The sequence below is a fragment of the Eumetopias jubatus genome, unplaced genomic scaffold (assembly GCF_037043125.1).
Source record: "Eumetopias jubatus isolate StellerSeaLion01/CBP00866 unplaced genomic scaffold, mEumJub1_p1.0 scaffold_7, whole genome shotgun sequence".
Taxonomy (NCBI): domain Eukaryota; kingdom Metazoa; phylum Chordata; class Mammalia; order Carnivora; family Otariidae; genus Eumetopias; species Eumetopias jubatus.
In genome coordinates, this window is record NW_028274813.1 from 92983216 (window position 1) to 93001812 (window position 18597).

Below are 18597 nucleotides of genomic sequence, written 5' to 3' on the forward strand. Positions count from 1 at the left end.
ACTTCAACATTTTCCCAAGAGTCAGAAACCATACCTCCACTAAGCCAACCTTGAACTGCCTCCCTGAGCCTAGCCCCCTGAAGCCTGAGAAGTACCTATGGAGAAGGAAGGTGACCAAGTTGGTTGCTGGGAGGCAAAGCTGCCATGATAGCCAGCATTCAGCATAGTTCCTGGTGGTTGCTGCCTCTGGTATTCCTGCCCCTGCAGTTTCTTCCAACACGTGTCATCGTTGGTCTATGTGATCAATAGAATACAACCTCACTTCCAAGGCTAGGCCATGACACTGTGGCTTTTCTCTCCTTAGGCCGCTTGCTCTGGAGAAGCCAGTTGCCAAGACGTGAAGACACTCAAACTGCTCTGGAGAGGCTCATGTGGCAACTAACTGAGGCCTCCTCCCAAGAGCACATGAGCGAGCCATCTTGGAAACAGATCCTTCAGTCCCAGGCAAGCCTGTAGATAATGCATTCCTAGCCAACCTCTTGACTGCAGCCTCATCAAAAGACCCTGCGCCACAACTACCCTGCTAAGCCAATCATGACCCTCAGAAATTGTGAAATATTAAATGTTAGTTGTTCTCATCTGGACTTCTCAGGAGTAGCTGAGTAGCTGGAGAAGGTGAGGGGTGGTATGCAGGTAACGTAAGATTGTTTAATCCCCTCTTACCTCCCTAAGCCTTTAGATCCCCTCCACATAACGCCAGGGAAGCAGAGTTTGTTGTGGCTAACCAACTCTGGGGCCATGTCCTGCTGTATGTGCTGACACATCAGATCCTGAATATGCAAGTGCACCCAAACCAGTTTGGCCCAAGCTAGTGTTACAGTCTGCCCTTCATCTCACATTCTTAAAATATATTTCCATACATATTCCCTAGGCTTCTCCCTGTATCAGCAAAACCTTGAAGTTCTTTTGGGGTATAAGCTATTTCTTCTTCAGTTGGGAGTTTGTGCTTTCTCTGTCAAAGTATAAAAAGATCCTAGTGATGGGTCGACTGGTAACAAGTGGGTCAGACAGCATGCAGCTAGCTAAGTCTTGAGGGGAATGGAAACTGCCCCAGGTGAGGTTATTAGCGTTTTCAAGCAAGGAAAGACCAGTTTCCCCAGACACAGGGAAGCAAACTGCTTCTCACAGGCAAGGAAGAGTGACTAGGAAATTGAATTTTTCTGTTTCATCTGAGTCCAAACAATGTCCTTTCACATGAGAGACTTCAAGAGGCTGTGAATTCAACTAATGTTGCAATTCTGCAACCGCACAAGTGAATGTTTAATATTCAGCTACCTCCGCCCTCTGACTGCGAGATAGGAGATTCTCTTTGGGCTGTTAGGAAAGCTCACTGGTTCTCTGACCCTGACCTGAGCTGAATGTTTAAAGACCTAAGCTTGTAATATTCTTCTTTAAGTGCTCCAGGGCACTCGGAAGTAACCACCCCACACCGTAGTCAGCGTAATCATCACTACTGCCTAACAAGCGTGGCAGCCACCTGAGCCCTCAACCAGAGGGGATAATCTGATTCATCATGCCCCCACACCGTGCATTACCAGCATCCCATTTCACTGGTGAGGAGCTCAGACATGCATTCAAACCCAAACTAACTTACAAATCACATCTTCGAGGATTTGTCTCCTGGACTACCCAGTCAGGTCCAAGTTGGGGAAGAGAAAACACACTGGCTGTCCATACATACAGAATTTAATTAAAAAAATTTTTTTACTCAGGTTTCTAGAATTAAAAAAATTTTTTTACTCAGGTTTCTACCCCCTTAGAAATGAGGGACCAAATGGAAGAGGTGGAATTATTAAACTTAAAAACTTATAGTATGGAGCTGAAACTCATACCTGAGGAAGAGAAGTTTCCAGTTGGCACTGATGCCTGGGGGGGGGAGGGGATACAATGAAGCTAACTCTCCGAAGGTTGGTAAAGCTGCAAACTGGATGAGCTGCTGCAGGAAGGAACTGCCTCTGCTGAGGTGAAGGTGTTTGTGGACCCCCTTAGAAAAACTGCAAGCTGACAGGAAGTTTCCAGAAAGTTCCATGAATAAACAGGAAGGAGCAATCTCTTCTTTGATATTCAGTCTTCCAGTCTCCCTCCAGCGCCCCCTAACAGGGGGCAGCTGGCAAAGATGAAATATGCTTGCAGAATCTTGGCCCCAGCATCACTGAGCTTGGTATAAAAGGGTGGATTTGGAGATGAAAGGATAAGAGCTTAATAATGGATACACATGTCTACTAGTTAAAAAAAACTGCCAGCATGAAGGCTCTTAAAAGCCAGGCATAGGAGTTTCAACAATCTGATAAGCCAAGAAACAGCAAGAGACTGAAGGTTTTGGTGTTAGGGAAGTGGCACATTAAAAAAAAAAAAAAAAAGCAAAGGGACATTGGTGATTTAGGACCTTCTTTTTCGATGTCACTTTTCTCTATAGTTAGGTTTCAGGTAAGTCTCCCACAGCTAGCACTCCCAGACTGTACCAACAGTAGAAAGAAAGTAGGGTAGAATCCATTCATAAGGGAAAGATTAATTAGTATATGTAGACCACCACAGAAAAGACAAATGGTAAACGTGTGTGGTAAATTTAAAACATACCTGCAGGGGCGCCTGGGTGGCTCAGTCAGTTATGTGTCTGACTCTTCCTTTCGGCTCAGGTCATGATCTCAGGGTCGTGAAATCAAGCCCCGTGTCAAGCCCCCAGAGTCAGGCTCCACACTCAGCAGGGAGTCTGCTTGAGATTCTCTCTCCCTCTGCCCCTCCCCCCACTTGTGAGCACACGATCCCCACCCCCCAAATAAAGAAATCCTTTAAAAAAATAAAACATACCTGCAACTTCTTTGCCATCCCAACCATCAAGAGGGGTCAAATTTCCCTCCCTTTGAATACAGGTACACATTAGTGACTCACTTTTAATAAATAGGTGTTGGATTTTGATGTGACTTTTCCATCCTAACCATAAAACCTCAAAAAGGTAATACAGCTTTTACCTGACTCCCTCTCTTAGGGTGCTCATCTTTGGATCCCAGCCATTATGCTGTGAGAAAGTAGGGCCAGGACTGGGATGCAAAAGTGAGACACTCACTTTGAGTGAAAAACAGAAGGGGTACCCAAATCTCTGGGATCAAGACAATGATACTGCAATACAATGTTTTTTATTTTTTAAATATATTTATTTTAGAGAGAGTGCACACACAAGCAAGGAGAGGGGCAGAAGAAGAGGGAAAGAATCTCAAGCAGGCTCCAACTCCCTGCAGAGCACAGAGCCCAACGAAGGGCTCAGTCTCACCACCCTGATAGCATGACCTGAGCAGAAATCCAGAGTTTGCCGCTTAACCGACTGAGCCACCCAGGCGCCCCAATACAATGTTTTTTAAAACTTCATGTGAAAAACCCATGAACAAAATATCAAAATTTTAAGAAAAGCAAGGATCCATCCAGCTCTGTACTTGTGCAACTCTCCTCACTTGCCTTAACCCTAATTCCAGCCATCAGATCCTGTTTACATAAAATCCTGATATTTTGTTCATCATGGATTTTTGCATTAGTTCCAATTTTTTTTAATGTATCACAATACCATTTATCTTGATTACTATAATGGTCTGAATTGGGACCCTCTCACACAAGGTTCATATATACCCAGAACTTCAGAATGTGACTTTATTTGGCAGTAGGGTCTTTGCAGATATAATTAGTCAAGATGAAGTCTACTGAATTAGGGTTGGTCTTAAACCCACTGATTGGTGTCCTCATAAGGAGAGGAAGACCTGGAGACAGAGAGAGACACAAAGCAAACAAAAGGAAATGAACCATGTGAAGACCAAGAAAAGACTGGAGTTCTGTTGCCAAAAGCCAAGGACTGCCAGGAGCCCCTAGAAGCTTGGACAAGGCAAGGCAGGATTCTTCCCTAGAGCTTTCAGAGGTAGCCTGGCCCTGCCAATACTTTGATTTAGGATTTCTAGGCTCCAGAACTGTGAGAATACATTTCTGCAGCTTTAAGCTATCCAGTTTGTGGTATTGTCTTATAGCAAACTGAAATAAGGAGTGAAGCTCTTTTTGGGACCCTTAAACTCTGCACCCCAGAGGAATGCTTCACTTGCCTGCCCTGGCCCCAACTAGGAGGCTTCTTTGTGGGGGCAGGGGAGGGGCACAGCAGCAGGAATTCAATGAAACCTAAGACTTCCTGTGACGCTATTTATACAGAATCAATTTGCTTTAGGTAAAGTAGATTTCCTGAACAGAGACTTGCTTTAAAAAATTTTTTATTACAATTAAGATTACACAAAAGCAAATCAATTCATTTCAATCAAAATAACTCATGTTTACATATTTAATAAACTGTACAAAAAATACATAAAATGTTTTCACATTGTGCTTCAATCATCATCTTCTTCCTCTTCATCACTGATCACGTACTTCTTATGCTTTTTACTTGCTTTATCATCATCTTCTGCTTTTCTCTTTCCAGAGGGTTCCCCTTCCTAAACAAATAAAATTTTAAAAATCTGAAAGTCAATAGGAAATATTTCTAGGAAGGTTTATCAAAAGTAGCTCTGAACTGAATGATCCTCTGAAAACACAAAATAAAATAATTTTTAAAATAAGAACATTCACCAAATGAATAAAACCAGTGGTGAAGGTCATGGCTAGTTTCCAAATCTACAAGTACTAGAAGCATTAAAAAAATGACAACTATCTAGAGCTAATTATAAACTAACTATAAAACAACCCAAGTTCAGGACTGCAAGGAAGAGCTAGGAAATTATAAGCAATCTCTTGGAAGGGAGACCTTGTACATGGAGAAGGGCATACAGGAAACTGGAAACTGGGTCCGCCCTGGGAAGGGTCGGGGCTCTCCAAAGAAGTCTGCCTGTTATAACCACTGATCCTGTGAATATTTTTACTGTGATCAGGTGGCTGATTAAACTTTTCCTCTGCTTCCTCAGCATTTCACCTCTTATCTAAAATTCAGTATTTTAAGGGCGCCTTGATGGCTCAGTCGGTTAAGGGTCTGCCTTCAGCTCAGGTCATGATCCCAGGGTCCTGGGATCAAGCCCCACATCGGGCTCCCTGATCAGTGGGGAGTCTGCTTCTCCCTCTGCCCCTCCCCCCTGCTCATGCGCACGCGTTCTCTCTCTCTCTCTCATAAATAAAAAATAAAATTCAGTATTTTAAAGACCATTAATTTTTTAAAATAATGATTTCCTATTTTGGATATACTAAAAACTCACATCATAAAGGTTTCAAAAATATTTGAAGAAGTTAAAGGTTTATTACACAAGTCCACATTACTTAAAATCATGTACAATATTCTAATAGAAACAATTCAGTTTTGAACTTTTACAGATAGAACTCAATATATCAACATCTAAATAATATCAAATATTGACTAAAATGAATTGATACAAAATATGACACTGCAGAATTGCCTTCCCTGGCTTCCTCACCAAAAATTAAACAGGGTGGATCATCTGAAGGCTGAAACTGGGGAAGGCCAGGCAGCTCTCGCTATGACCCGAGAATGTTTCCGGATGTACAAGCTGGTCTATCATCTACTTTTTCTGATGGTCCCTATGGCTGGCTCTCGGAGGAGCAAGATACCATCCCACACTTGCTTCCTGCCTTATTATCCCAAACGCAACCCCACAGACCTGAAGTGCCACAGGAGAATTCAAAGGGGAAGGTTATGAATCCAGAAAGAGATCCAGAAGTCCTCCTGCACTTACTTCCTAGCCGGCAACGGTAAAGTTATCCAAACAGCAAAGCGGGAATATGGATCCCGCCTCCAGGGTGTGACTAGCGCTCGTTTCTACTTCTATAGCCTGGAGCAAACCTAGATATTTCCCTTCTCTCCCAACCCAACATCAGCAAAGGCAAAGAGGACATTCAATCCTACCATTGGTCTTTTCATTTATTTTCAACTGAAAGTCTTATTTTAAACACTGTACGTGCAAGCCTGCTTGTGGCAACCTTCCCTATATAACCTCAGTTTATTCTTCAGCTCTAAACATCTTCAGCTCTAAAATTCTCTAAGGAGTTTAGTTTGAGTTAACTAAAGAACTGGCATGGTACTTCTCAAAGGTGGTAGAGCCTGAAATCAGGAAAGAGACTCTTAACTACAGACAACAAACTGATGGTTACCAGAGGGGAGGGAGACAGAGGGATGGGTGACATAGGTGATGGGGATGAAGGAGTGCACTTGTGATGAGAACAGAGTGTCGTATGGAAGTACTGAATCATTAAATTATCTGAAACTAATATTACACTGTATGTTAACAAACTGAAATTTAAATAAAAACTTTAAAACAAATAAGTAAAAGGTGGTAGAGCCTGTCCTCAAGGATGCAAGACAGGGCCCAGCAGATTGGAGATGATCAGGGCTCTCCAAACAAGTCTAATTGACACCAATCCTAATCCACTGTCTGGGGTAAGACACTCCAGAATTCTGCTTGGGAAATCCTGCCAGAACTGATTTCCCCAGCAGCTACAGGCAAGCACAGTAAAGCACAGCGAAGGAATGCAGGACTTAGTGAATGGCATCCTTCAGGAGACCTCCTATTGTGCAAGTAAAAAACGTGGGATTCTACTCTACTGAACTGAGCTGGAATAAATCTCAGTGCCATGTATAAATGCAACAAATGACAGAAATATTCCTATTAGACTGAAGTTTGCTAACACAACCATGAATCCAAGTCCATATAGATAAAGGAATGGCAGCCCAGTTTTGAAGGAATTATCTTCCAACAATTTAAAACTAATGGTAACTATTTGTAATTGTTTTTAAAACTAAATGACTGATTTTTTTTTCATACTAATAAGCCAGGTCTCAGAGTTTACTTAACACAAAACATACCTAAGAATATATATAAACAGGAGTGTCTTAAAGTATGAGAGACCAACACGAAGAATGTCAAAGGCTTCCAGGGAAATATATTCAGAATACCAGTAATGGGAAATCCTATACTGGAGGGCGAGCTGGGGCTATGCTAGTTCCCAGTCACCTACGGCCCCACAAACAGACAGTGAGGACCTCTAACAGGTAAGGCAGGGTCGCCAAGGTGGAGAATGGTGGCTCCACGAGGGAAAGCTGGGAGACAAACCAGACCACCAGGTACTTCCTTCTAAATAATCCTTCTCAGCAGGTCGCCTGCTCCATCTAAGAAAGCTGAGGACTGGCCATGATCCTTTCCTGTCCATTGTCTTCATGTTTCTTTCTTCTCGGGTCTTTCCTTTTTCCACAGTGTCTCCTCTTACCCATTTTTCTACCTTGCGAGTTATGTAGGTTTTCTAAAGTTGTTTACTGCTTACAAAAATAAGGGAGGATAAAAAAGCTACTTTTCTCCTTTTTTGTAACTTAGACCCTGTTGGGAAAGAGAAACTAGCATTTCCTGTTCAGATACTACATGTTACCGTGCTACCCACTTCTGTATGTTATTTATCATCAGGCAACAACTCTGCAAGCAGCAAGCATAAATGCCACTGAAGAGATGAGGAAACAGATGCAGAAATGTGAGATGACTTGATCAAGGCCATATGAGTGGCCAAGATTCAATAATCCAGTTCACTATAATCCAGACTCATGCCCTTTCCCCCCATATCACAGAAAGCTCTGCTGATTATGGTGGTTCTCTAGGAACTTAGAATCTGCAAGCTCTGCTACATCTCACCCAGGCTCATGGCATCTGGACGGGGCTTAGTGTACAAACAGGTAGAGGGACCTAGTGCAGGTCTGACCCCTTACCTTCTCTCTCCCACTGCAACCCACAGCCAGGACTTGAGTAGTGAGGAGAAAGTGGCCAGGGGAAGGGAGGTCCAGGCAGAAGATTTTTCTGTTGTCATGAAAGGGGAAGGGAAGGGTACAGGAAGCCCTAGCAGAGTATTAGGGTGAGGAAGGGGGTAGTTCCCGTAATAGACAACTAGGAGGCATTCACAAGAGGCATTTGTAAGTCAGGCAGTTACAGGTTTTCCCAGCCTAGAAGAAGGCTACTGGATGGATCACATTTAAAAATCTCACTTCTGAGAATACTAGAGATAAACAGAAGTTCCATGGCAAATCTCAATTTTCATTTACAGTTTCTGCTTGCCAAGAAATAAAATAGCATCTGCTTAGATGAGGATTCCCATTTGCCAACACTGCAACACACTATAAAATCATCATTAAGATGTTTCCAATCTAATTTAAAACAAATACATTGCAGAATAATTTGATAATTTCTGTCTAGTTATTTTCCATAGCATGCCACTTCTAACAATGACTGGGAAACATTAAATGTTGTGATTAACAAACAATAATGCAACACAGAATTCTGCTTCACATAAGAGCGTCACAGAAGTTTGTAGTTCACAGAAAACCAAAATGATCAAAATACATTAAAACCATGGATAAGAGAAACACATCATCAATTTCCTTCAATATGACAAAAAATCCCTCCCTGCCATGGAAAATACCTAACCATAATGGGAAAATATAAACAAATCAGTGCGACTGCAAGAAAATAAGGCATAATCAGAGGCCAAAAATTAAGTGAAACCAAGAGATAAATAGAGCACTAAAGCACGCTTTCTCCCTGAAGACCTTCACCACACTGTGAACATCAGCTTTGGTTTGTATGCTCCGCAGTTGCTGAGGACAGGGGACAAAGGCCAACTGGAGCAGATTAATAGCAGACCCCAAAGAACTACATCTTTAGTATAAAGGCAAACCAGAAATAAGCCCAGGCCCACTTCTGTGAGGCAGGGGTCAGTGAATTTTTCTGGTAAAAGGGCCAAATAATAAACATCTTGGGCTTTGGTAAGACACACGGTTTCTGTTTTAACTACTCCACTCTGCCACTGAAGCAAAAAAACATTCACAGGCAATACGTAAATGAATAAGCATGCCTGGTTTCTAACAAAACTTTATTTAAAAAAATGGCTGGCAGGGTGCCTGGGTGGCTCAGTCAGTTAAGCGTCTGCCTTCGGCTCAGGTCATGATCCCAGGGTCGTGGGATCAAGTGCCGCATCGGGCTTCCTGCTCAGCGGGGAGCCTGCTTCTCCCTCTGCCTGCCGCTCCTCCTGCTTGTGTGCGCTCTCTCTCTCCCTGACAAATAAATAAAATCTTAAAAAAAAAGAAACGGTTGGCAGGCTAGTGAGGTGACATTTGCCATGAGCAAGTGTGTATGAGCCAAGCATAACATAAAGAGTTGCTGAATCACTATATTATACACTTGAAACGAATATAACACAGTGTGTCAACTATACTTCAACTTAAAACAAAAAGCTGGCATTCTTGACTTTCTCACATATATAAGTTTGTGTGTAATTGAATTCTTCGAAGAATGAACAAGATTTTGGAGGGGAAAAAAAAGCCTAGAACCAAGTAATATCAGAAAGCTGCTTTCAGAGAATGAGAGTTAAAGCTACTGATTGCATCACAGAGTATCAGTCATCATTATAAAACAGAAAAAATTAATTCTAGGAAAATTCATAACCTCAAGTCAGAACTCTTTCTTCCAGGTAATCTAAGAAGACCTCATTCCTAGAGTATACTTTAAAATGATCCCAGGTGGCTGGGGCACCTGGGTGGCTCATTCAGTTAAGAATCTGCAGCTTAGGTCATGATCTCAGGGTTGTGGGATCAAGTCCTGCCTTGGGCTCTGCACAGGGTATGGAGCCTGCCTGAGTTCTCTCTCTCTCTGCACTCGACCCTCCCTTTCATTCATTCATTCACACATACATAAATAAATAAAAGTGATCCTAGGTGGCTGATATCCAATGCACTTGGCAGAGGCAAATATAAATCACCTTTATCGGAACCCAACGATCTAGACACCTCAAAAATTCCCATTGATCTGAGCTAAGTAAATCAATCATTTAATCTCAGGACACACAGAGAAATAAGTCATCAAGAAACAGAGCTAGTAAATGGGCAATAAAATCACACATGTAAAGATTTCAGACACTGGAATTATCAGACATAAAAGACTACATATACATAGGTTTAAAACATTTAAAGACATAAAAAGGAGAAGCTGGAAATATGAGTTAGGGGAAGGAGTTTTTAAAATGACCAATTTGAAAAAGAAACTACAACTAAACATTTTTTAAACAGCCAATTTGAAAAAGAAACTAAACCTCTACAGATGAAAACAAACAAAGTAAAAATTCAATGACAGATTAACGTGAGACACAGCTGAAAGAAAGGGGCAGTGAACTAGAAGGCTCTAAAGAAGTATCACGGAATGCAGAGACAAAGACAAGGGAAATGAGAGTTGTAAAGGACAGAAGGAAACATGCATTTAATCAGTTTCATAGAGAAAGGACAGAAAGAATGGTACAGAAGTAATATCTGAAAAATTGACAAGTGAGAAATTTTCAGAACTGATGATGAATTCAAATTTAGGAACAAATCCCAATCAGAAAAATAAAAGGTAATACCAAAGAGATAGCACAGTACAATTCAAGAACACCAAATATAAAAAAAGATCTAAAAAGACTGAACTAAAAAGTCCTGGGGATATAAGGTACAGCATGGTGGCTAAGTTAAAAATACAGTATTGAATATTTGAAAGTTGCTAATAGCATAGACCTTAAAAGTTCTTACCACAAGAAAAAAAGTTTGTACCTATGTGTGATGAATGTTACCTAGACTTACTGTGGTGATCATTATGCAATATATACAATTACTAATTCAATCATTATATTGTACACCTTAAACTAATGTTGCATGTCAGTTACATCTCAAAAAAAAAAAAAGACTTAAAATTTCTCAGCACCTGTATGTACTCTTATCATCTGGAAAGGATACTGTTAAAAATATAAGTTAAAATACCTTTAAATTACTTTGAAATAATTTTTTATTTTGATAGAAACTTATTTTAATTTATTGAATTACTCAATACTATTCAAATACTATTTCATCTAAAGGGAAAAAAACAGGTTTTTCTCCCATTAGAATTATTTCTATAATTTAAATAAATATATTGAAAATAAAAAGGTCAAAAGAGAAGATATAAACCCCCTAATCTACCCACGCTGAATGATTTCCAGTTTCTAGTCAAGCCTTGGTAGCACAGGGCCCCGCACGTTTTCTCACAGGCCTTTCCATCCCCCTAGGACGCCCACCAGACACTTTTGTCCACACCCAGCGAGAGGTCTCCTCTGAGCAGCCTTCCAACTCCCGCCTGAGCACAGGGATCAGACCCTCCTCTGGCCGCTCCTGCTCCTGTCACTGCATTTACCTCACTGACTTCCAGTGAAGCCTACAGACATCTGTCTGTGCTCCTGAGCTGCGAGTGGACTCGAGGACACAGGGTAAACCCCTAGCATTGAATACATTTGGTTTTACCTCATCACTGGTCAGTTTCTTCGCTTTGAGTAATCTTTGAGCCTTATCTTCTTCTGATCCCTCATCACTGTCTGACGAATAGATTCTGGCTCGTTCCTCTGGAAGCAAAGGAATGATTTGTGAGTTAACTTTCGAAGACGGTGATCTGTTCATTTCTGGATTTTTCTTCTGATGATTGATTATCTTTAGTTCCTTCTGTGCATTTTTTCCAGAAGAAACAATCATTAAAAATTTTTTTATTTAAAAAATAAGTGTAAGATTTAATATGCTGAAGTGAAGCACTTACCCTCTCAAAATACAAGAATGGTTCATCCGACCAGTTTTAAGTATTAAAAAGGCTGTGTGCAAGGTCACTAAAGACATAAACACCACTACTGACAACAAGCTACTGACACCTGAGTCATTCTTTCATGGGGGATAACTGTTAATTCCAAAATAAGCTTTGAAGATAAAAGCAAGTGGTGGTTTGCCAGTCCTGTAAAGACCATTTGTTGCCATACGGACCTTTCAAAAGGAGATGGAGATGAGTAACATTCTGCTCTGATGCCCAAGCCAAGGTGAAAGTCAGGATGGAACCAAGCACAGCTGACTTTAGACCAACGCTTTCACAAGAGAATCCAGAGTCTTCCCTGGAACCGAACTTGTCAGGTTTTTGATCTCTGGTGAACTGAATATTATATATCTCTCTCCCTAAAAGCAGCCTCAATTTTTTTGTTTTTATTTAGTTTTTATGTGGTTTATTTCCACAATTAATCTTTTCTGTGGGAAATTAGCTCTAAAAAAAAGTCTCTGTACTGTAGTGCCAAAATAAATAACAGGCAAGAAGGGTGTAAGAGCTCACAAGGACAAATGCAGTCACCGCAAGAAAAGGAGAAAGGAGTTTTACAGGATGGTAGTGAGGGGAAATTTGAATGTTCTTAAAATTTGTCATGTGATGGGGACAAAACTAGGATGCATGGTCACCCGTGGTACACCTTACACTCTACAGCGGTTCCCAAAGCTCTACCAGGTTAATCTAGGGAGGACTGGAGTTTCATTTCACAGATGGGGAACACAATATTCAGAGACAGAAGTCACTTGCCTGAAGCTGATGACTGGTAAGAATAGTAACAATGGTTTTAGATTACGTTTATTTAGTACTCATATGTGCCAGGTACTGGGCAAAGTACTTTACGTGTATTATGTCATTTAATTCTCAAAACAACCTCACTTTGTAAGTACTACCAATATTAATAGGTTGTTTTCTTTTTTCCTGATGGAGTAACAGAAAATAGGTATTATAACTTTCCAAAAGTCATACAGCTAAAGAGTGGCAGAACTGAGAGCAGGCAGGGTCAGGTCAGGGACCAGGCCAGTCTTCTACCTCAGGTTTAGTCTGCGGGCTGTGGGGAAATCCCTGGATACAGTACTGTGGCTGAGACAGATGCCTCAGAAGTCAGATGACCCTGTTTCAAGAACTGTCCGCTTACCAACTATGCATCTTTGGGCAAGTTACTAAACCTCTCAAAGTCTCTGTTCCCTCAATAAGAACAAGACAGCAGTTCCCACCCTTACTTCTGCAATGTCTAGTTCAGCAGCCCTTGAAATATATCACTCATTAACACTGGTTCCTCGAAAATAAAAAGTCCATGGGCGCCTGGGTGGCTCAGCTGTTTAAGTGTCCAACTCTTGATTTTGGCTCAGGTCGTGTGTGATCTCTGTTGTGAAATCAAGCCCTACGTCAGGCTCTGGGCTGGGTGTGGAGCCTGGTTAGAATTCTCTCTCTCTCTCTCTCTCTCCCCCTCCCCGCCCCTCCCCCCACCCTCTCTCTAAAAAAAAAATAAAATATTCAGTGACTGGGCATTCAGAGTAGGCCAAATGCAAAGATAACTTCCTGAACCCCAAAATTATGAAATTTAACTTCCGCACACTCACCTCGAATGCCCCCTTTGTATCGGTTTTTAATGGCAGCCAAGCTTATGGACTCCTCGCCCTCCTCCTCCTCATCATAGCGGTCAGGTTCTAGGTAGCTAGCACTCAGCCCCCGCTGGTGCTGTTTCTCTCTCATCCGGCGCTGCTGAGATTCCCTACGAATAGAAGCCCTCAAACGTTCTTCTTCTTTCTGTAAAGAAGCAAATAAAATACTGAACTTTAAAAAATGAACTAGTTTACTGCCCACTTAAACTACTTTTACTATCAAGAACATGTAAATGCCCAGCCCAGGATAAACCTATTTCTGCGGTTCTCCCCGTCCCACCCCTGTTATCACACACAGCCAGCAGTCGGTGCAGTTTAGTTCTAAGGCATGAAGGCGGCACAGGGGGGCGGAGCAGAACACTCCCTCGCGCTAACTGCCCCATCAGAACAGGCCCAGACGCGGGCATCGGGAGCTGCATTGGGAGCTGCATGCCGCCGTCCCCCCGGTGGCCCAGTCAGAGCCCAGAGAGCAGCAACCAGCCTGAGGAACCTCAGCCGTGCCCGGTGGACACGTGAGGGAGGCTGTGTCTGCTGACCCCTGAGACACATACCCGGCTCGCTCGGGCTCCACCGAACTACAGTGGTGCCCAGAGGTTCCTATCCGGGCCCCTCCCCGCAGAGAGCTTCCCCAGAGCTCCCGATGACAGGATGGGGAGGCGCTGGTAGGGGAGGGTCCCTGAGCCCCAGAGCAGAACAATCACACCTTTCCTCCGCCTGGCAATCCACGCACTGGTGTTCACAAGGCAGAGACAGAATATGAGAGGACAGGGATAGTACGGCATTTCTTTGAATTCCTCATTTAATTGCTATTACTGCACACAACTCCGTTGCTCGACATTCTCTGCAGCAGATTTTTCATTAAGGTTGTACGGAGTACAGAGTAAAAATAACTGTTGGTACAACCGGGATTAAGAACAAACTAGCTCATTCCTTATGCATTTCCATGGAAACTGGGGAAGTGGAGGAGGGCTTGGGGGATCTTTTAAGGTGGTCCAGAGGGCTCCTCCAATAATGCTGAGACCAGAGTCTGAAGGTTCCTGTAGCTACCTTTGCTTGAGGAGAAAAGGCAGGGAAACAGAGCAAGAAGTCAGGCTCCAAAGCCAATGCACCTATATACCACTGGGCTAGGCACTACTATGAATCTGGTTTAGTTAACCTGCTTCCATGAACAAAATATGAGAAGAAAAAGCAGGGGGCCAGGGCCAGACCATCAGCAGAGTCTGACATTGAGATCGGTAAGAAAGGCCCGGAGGCAACCAGAGCGTCTTCGCCTCACTGTGCCCTGGTGCCCTAGGGAACGGAGTCCCATGAAGCAGGCAGGGCAACGCGTGAAATCTAGCAGGTATCAGAGAATGAAACTATTCGGCTGCATTCGGCTGCTTAAAGCAAGTGCCGCACCAAAGGCCAATGGTGTCGATACACACACACACACCCGTCACTGAGGGACTATGCCCCAGAATACACTTGTGCCTCCCTGGCAGTTGTGGCAACTCTAACAGGTAGAACATTATAAACGGATCTGTTTGATTCTCCTCGGGCGTGTTCCCACTCAAACTTTTCGTTTATTTTTATTCTATTTCAGACTACATCTCTAGCATTTCCACGAATTTTTAACACAGATTCTAAGCCAGACAGAGCTCACTGAATCATCTTTGAAATTCTATACCAAAGTTTAGATCCCTTCAGTCCCCCAGTCTGTTCCTGAATAGTCAGGACCTGGTGAGAGAAACCCGAGCCCTTGCGTCTGTTTTGTGACCACCGCCACATCACTTGCTTGGCAAATGCTTCGGGAACTGATCCAGCTCCCGTTCATGCCGGCACGTGAGAGAAAAGGTGCGTAAGAGATGAGAACAAAGTTTTGGGAAATGCTATTCTTAACATAGAGCTATACCTCATTTTATTGCACGCTGCAGATACTGTGTTTTTTTCTGTTTTGTTTTTTTATAAATTGAAGGTTTGTGGCAACCCTGTGCCAGGCAAGTCCCTAGGCATAATTTTTCCAGCACCATTTGCTATGTTTCTGTATCATATTTTGGTAATTCTTACAGTATTTCAAACTTTTTCATTATTCTATTTGTTATGGTGATCTGTGATGAGTGATTACGACTTGCTGAAAAGGTCAGATGATAGTTAGCAAAAAAAGTTTTAAACTAAGGTATGTACATTTTTTTAGACATAATGCTATTGCACACTATGCTGTAAACATAACTTTTATATGTACTGGGAAACAACAAAAAAAAATCATTTGATTCACCTTATTGTGAAATTTACTTTATTGCGGAGGTCTGGAACCAAACCCACAGTTTCTCCGAGGTATGCCTGTACCAAAAATCCCAATTTAAAGCTTAGCCGACGCACCTTGATCATTTCAGTGCGCTGGCACTCGGGATCACGCCCAGCCATGGGTAAGATTCTAATCTTCTGTGTCTTTGAGCATCTATCCGCAAGTGACAGGGTCATCTTTCTGTGTGTGGCACTGTCTGTAGAGTGAGGTCTGCAGGAAATGAACAAAAATGCCTCTTTACCACATACATCTGTGAACCAGTCATATCATCAACATCACAAAAACAAGAGACCAGAGACCATTTCCTATTCTCTAGAAAAAAATAGGTGGGGACACTCAACTACATATACTAGGAGAGGGATTCCAAACTTCTGTGGCTCACTGAAACATTCTTATCTTACAAGTTTTTTACTTGTAAAAAAGTCTTTGCAAGGCACAATCACCCTCCAGAATCAGTAAATACATAGATTCAAGGAGCATTTACTGAAAACTAAGTGCCAAGCAACATGCTCTGTGTTTTACAGGTTAAATGACTTCACTGTCACATCTACTCTATAATTATTACATTTTATGTATCAGGGAAGTGAGGCAGAGAGGTTGAGAAAGTTGCACAGGGTCACACAAAGGGAAATGAGAAATATAGGTCTGATTCTGAAGCCTCTACTGACCACTACAATTCTCAAAAAGCTACGTCATAACCAAGATCATTGTGCCCTCTTTAAAGATAAACATTACCCAAGGAGGATGATCTGCTTCAAATCAAGAAAAGAAAAATACAAACATTTCAGAGTAGTGCCTACCAGTCTAAAGACGGGGAATGCTCTCACCAGCTGATCTGAGTGTCCTGGGCTGCTTGGGGGACACAAACCTGGAGAGGTACTGGGTGCAGCAGCCTCAAGAACGGGATGACCCCAGCCTTCACGCCCAACTCATTGCCTTTCCTCTGATTGTATGCACACTACCAACCTTATTCTCAGTCTTCCAGATCAATTTTATTAAAAAAAAAAAAAAAAAGACACACTGACCAGCAAATATTCTAGGCCCCCTGGCAGTTATAGTATTCACTGGAATTAATAAATTAACATTGTGGTTTACATAACAGTCTCTTGTAAGTTTTATCATCATGACCCGGTTCCCTGTGAAACAGCAATTTTTAGTGCACTTGACACAACAGCCTTTGAACCTTCAGAGCTGAGAACCATACCTTGGTCTTTGGTGAACCATACAGAAGGTTATGTCAATCAGGAGTCAAGTATTTTGGACGATATCTATATTCACTGCTTTTACTGTAAAAATAGTAGTTGATAATAGTTACCTGAATGTGAGTTTGGTTTTAAAAACGGCTTGTCCCTGTAGACCAGTACCTTGTCTTATAAAAAGATGGTTGTGATCTCCCTGTAGTGGAGCTTTGTAAACATCAAACACTTCGTTGCCTAAATGCAGAGACATGCTGAAAAGAAGGAACACTTCACATTTTAAAGTCATAAAGTTTCATTCTATCATTTCACTTTAAATTGTGATTCAACTGCTACTTTCTCTCCTTACACAGAGTTCAGAAGGAAAGAAAAAAGGTGGCACGATGTGAGAAACCACCTACACAGAGTAAAACATGTTGTAGGTTTCTGTTTACAAACAAAGCATGTTGAGAAGGAAAGCGTGCTCTGATGGGTACTCATTCTCTACCACTTTCCCAGTGAAAGGCAGTTTTTCTAACTCGTCACCTGAGAGTGAGCAGTGTGCGATGAGGAGCAGAGTTGGTCTAACATTTCCAAACTACTATGCTATGGCAGGACAGGATGATCACATTTCCGGCCTACTTCTAATGCCTTTCACCAGCCTGTCTGACCCTCAACTACCTATCTACTTCTCTCAGGTCTTCTGTGCAATGCCAGAGACCAAGCAATGGAAACACTTTAATAAGAGGTATCCCCCAAATAAGGTTTTCTTCTAAAGTCTGACCCCTCCTAGCCACATTCTAGGTATTTCAATGCTCTTCAAGGCATTTTGGGCTTACCTCCCATCTGACCACTTGACAATCCGAGCATTGCTTTCTTTGATTTCATTTCCTTCCTCGTCCCGGCGTATCCTCCATCTTATCGTATTTTCTACCTGGTTCAAAACACAAGTGCCTTAGAATGCTGTAGTTTATGCTTCTTTTCTCCGCAAAAGACACAGAATCATAGAATTTCTGTCATACACTTAGTGACAGAGAAACAGACAACACTGAAATCCTCTTGTTTTAATCATTTATAAATGTTGAATAAATTAACAACAGAAAAAACAATTAGCTTAACTTCTAAACTCCTAGTGCTGGAATCACAAAGGAAGCTGAGTGCCAGAGCATCTGAGCTAATGCTACATCCGTAGTAGCCCTGGGATATGTTAAGAAAGAACCCATAGTAAGAGCTATGAGGACAGGAAATAAGACTTGAGACCACAGGAAATAGCAATTTAGACCTGAGGCTCCCTCTATAAAGCAGGTTCTCTCACAGAGCTAACAACCTAATAAATGTGGGACCAAAAACCTCTGCCCAGGGAAATAGGGAAACTCCCAAAATATGGGGAAGGAAAACGCAGCACCCTAGGAAGATTTAAAACCCAGGTTTTTGAGGAGGTTTAGAGTCTAACTTTATCTTGATTGCATGTGGGGGAAACACCAGGCAGGTCTGGAAAACATTCAAGAGCTTCTAATATGAAAACCTACTGAAATTAAAAACTCAATGGGAGTGGGGCACCTGGGCAGCTCAGTCAGTTAAGCATCTGACTCTAGATTTCAGCCCAGATCAGGATCTCAGGATCCTGAGATCAAGCCCTGTGTTAGGGCTCCACACTCAGCAGGGAGTCTGACTGAGAGTCTCTCTCTCTCTCTCCTTGTCCCCCTGCTCCTCCTTCCCACCCCCACTCTCTCTCTAAAATAAATAAATAAATAAATATTTAAATGGTAAACTAATCTCCAACAAAGCGGGAAAGAATATCCAAGAGAAAAAAGACAGTCTCTTCAACAAAGTGGTGTTAGGAAAACTGGACTGCAACATGAAGAATGAAACAGGAC

At 42.2% G+C, this 18597-nt stretch overlaps 2 protein-coding genes across 2 annotated transcripts in view; one reads left to right on the forward strand and one right to left on the reverse strand.

Annotated features, from left to right (window-relative positions):
- TMOD3 (tropomodulin 3) overlaps positions 1-584 on the forward strand; it is a 100545-nt gene extending 99961 nt beyond the window's left edge. The window contains exon 11 of the mRNA XM_028099935.2: positions 305-584. Within this exon, the coding sequence (XP_027955736.1) occupies positions 305-341 (37 nt within the window). The 3' untranslated portion in view covers positions 342-584. The remainder of the gene's footprint in view (positions 1-304) is intronic.
- Positions 585-4224: 3640 nt separating this feature from the next.
- LOC114206284 (RNA polymerase-associated protein LEO1) overlaps positions 4225-18597 on the reverse strand; it is a 34476-nt gene continuing 20103 nt past the window's right edge. Inside the window, exons 7-12 of the mRNA XM_028099932.2 lie at positions 17560-17654; positions 16861-16995; positions 15620-15755; positions 13220-13406; positions 11306-11403; positions 4225-4460 (exon numbers count right to left, since the gene is read on the reverse strand). Coding sequence (XP_027955733.1) covers positions 4356-4460; positions 11306-11403; positions 13220-13406; positions 15620-15755; positions 16861-16995; positions 17560-17654 — 756 coding nt within the window. The 3' untranslated portion in view covers positions 4225-4355. The remainder of the gene's footprint in view (positions 4461-11305; positions 11404-13219; positions 13407-15619; positions 15756-16860; positions 16996-17559; positions 17655-18597) is intronic.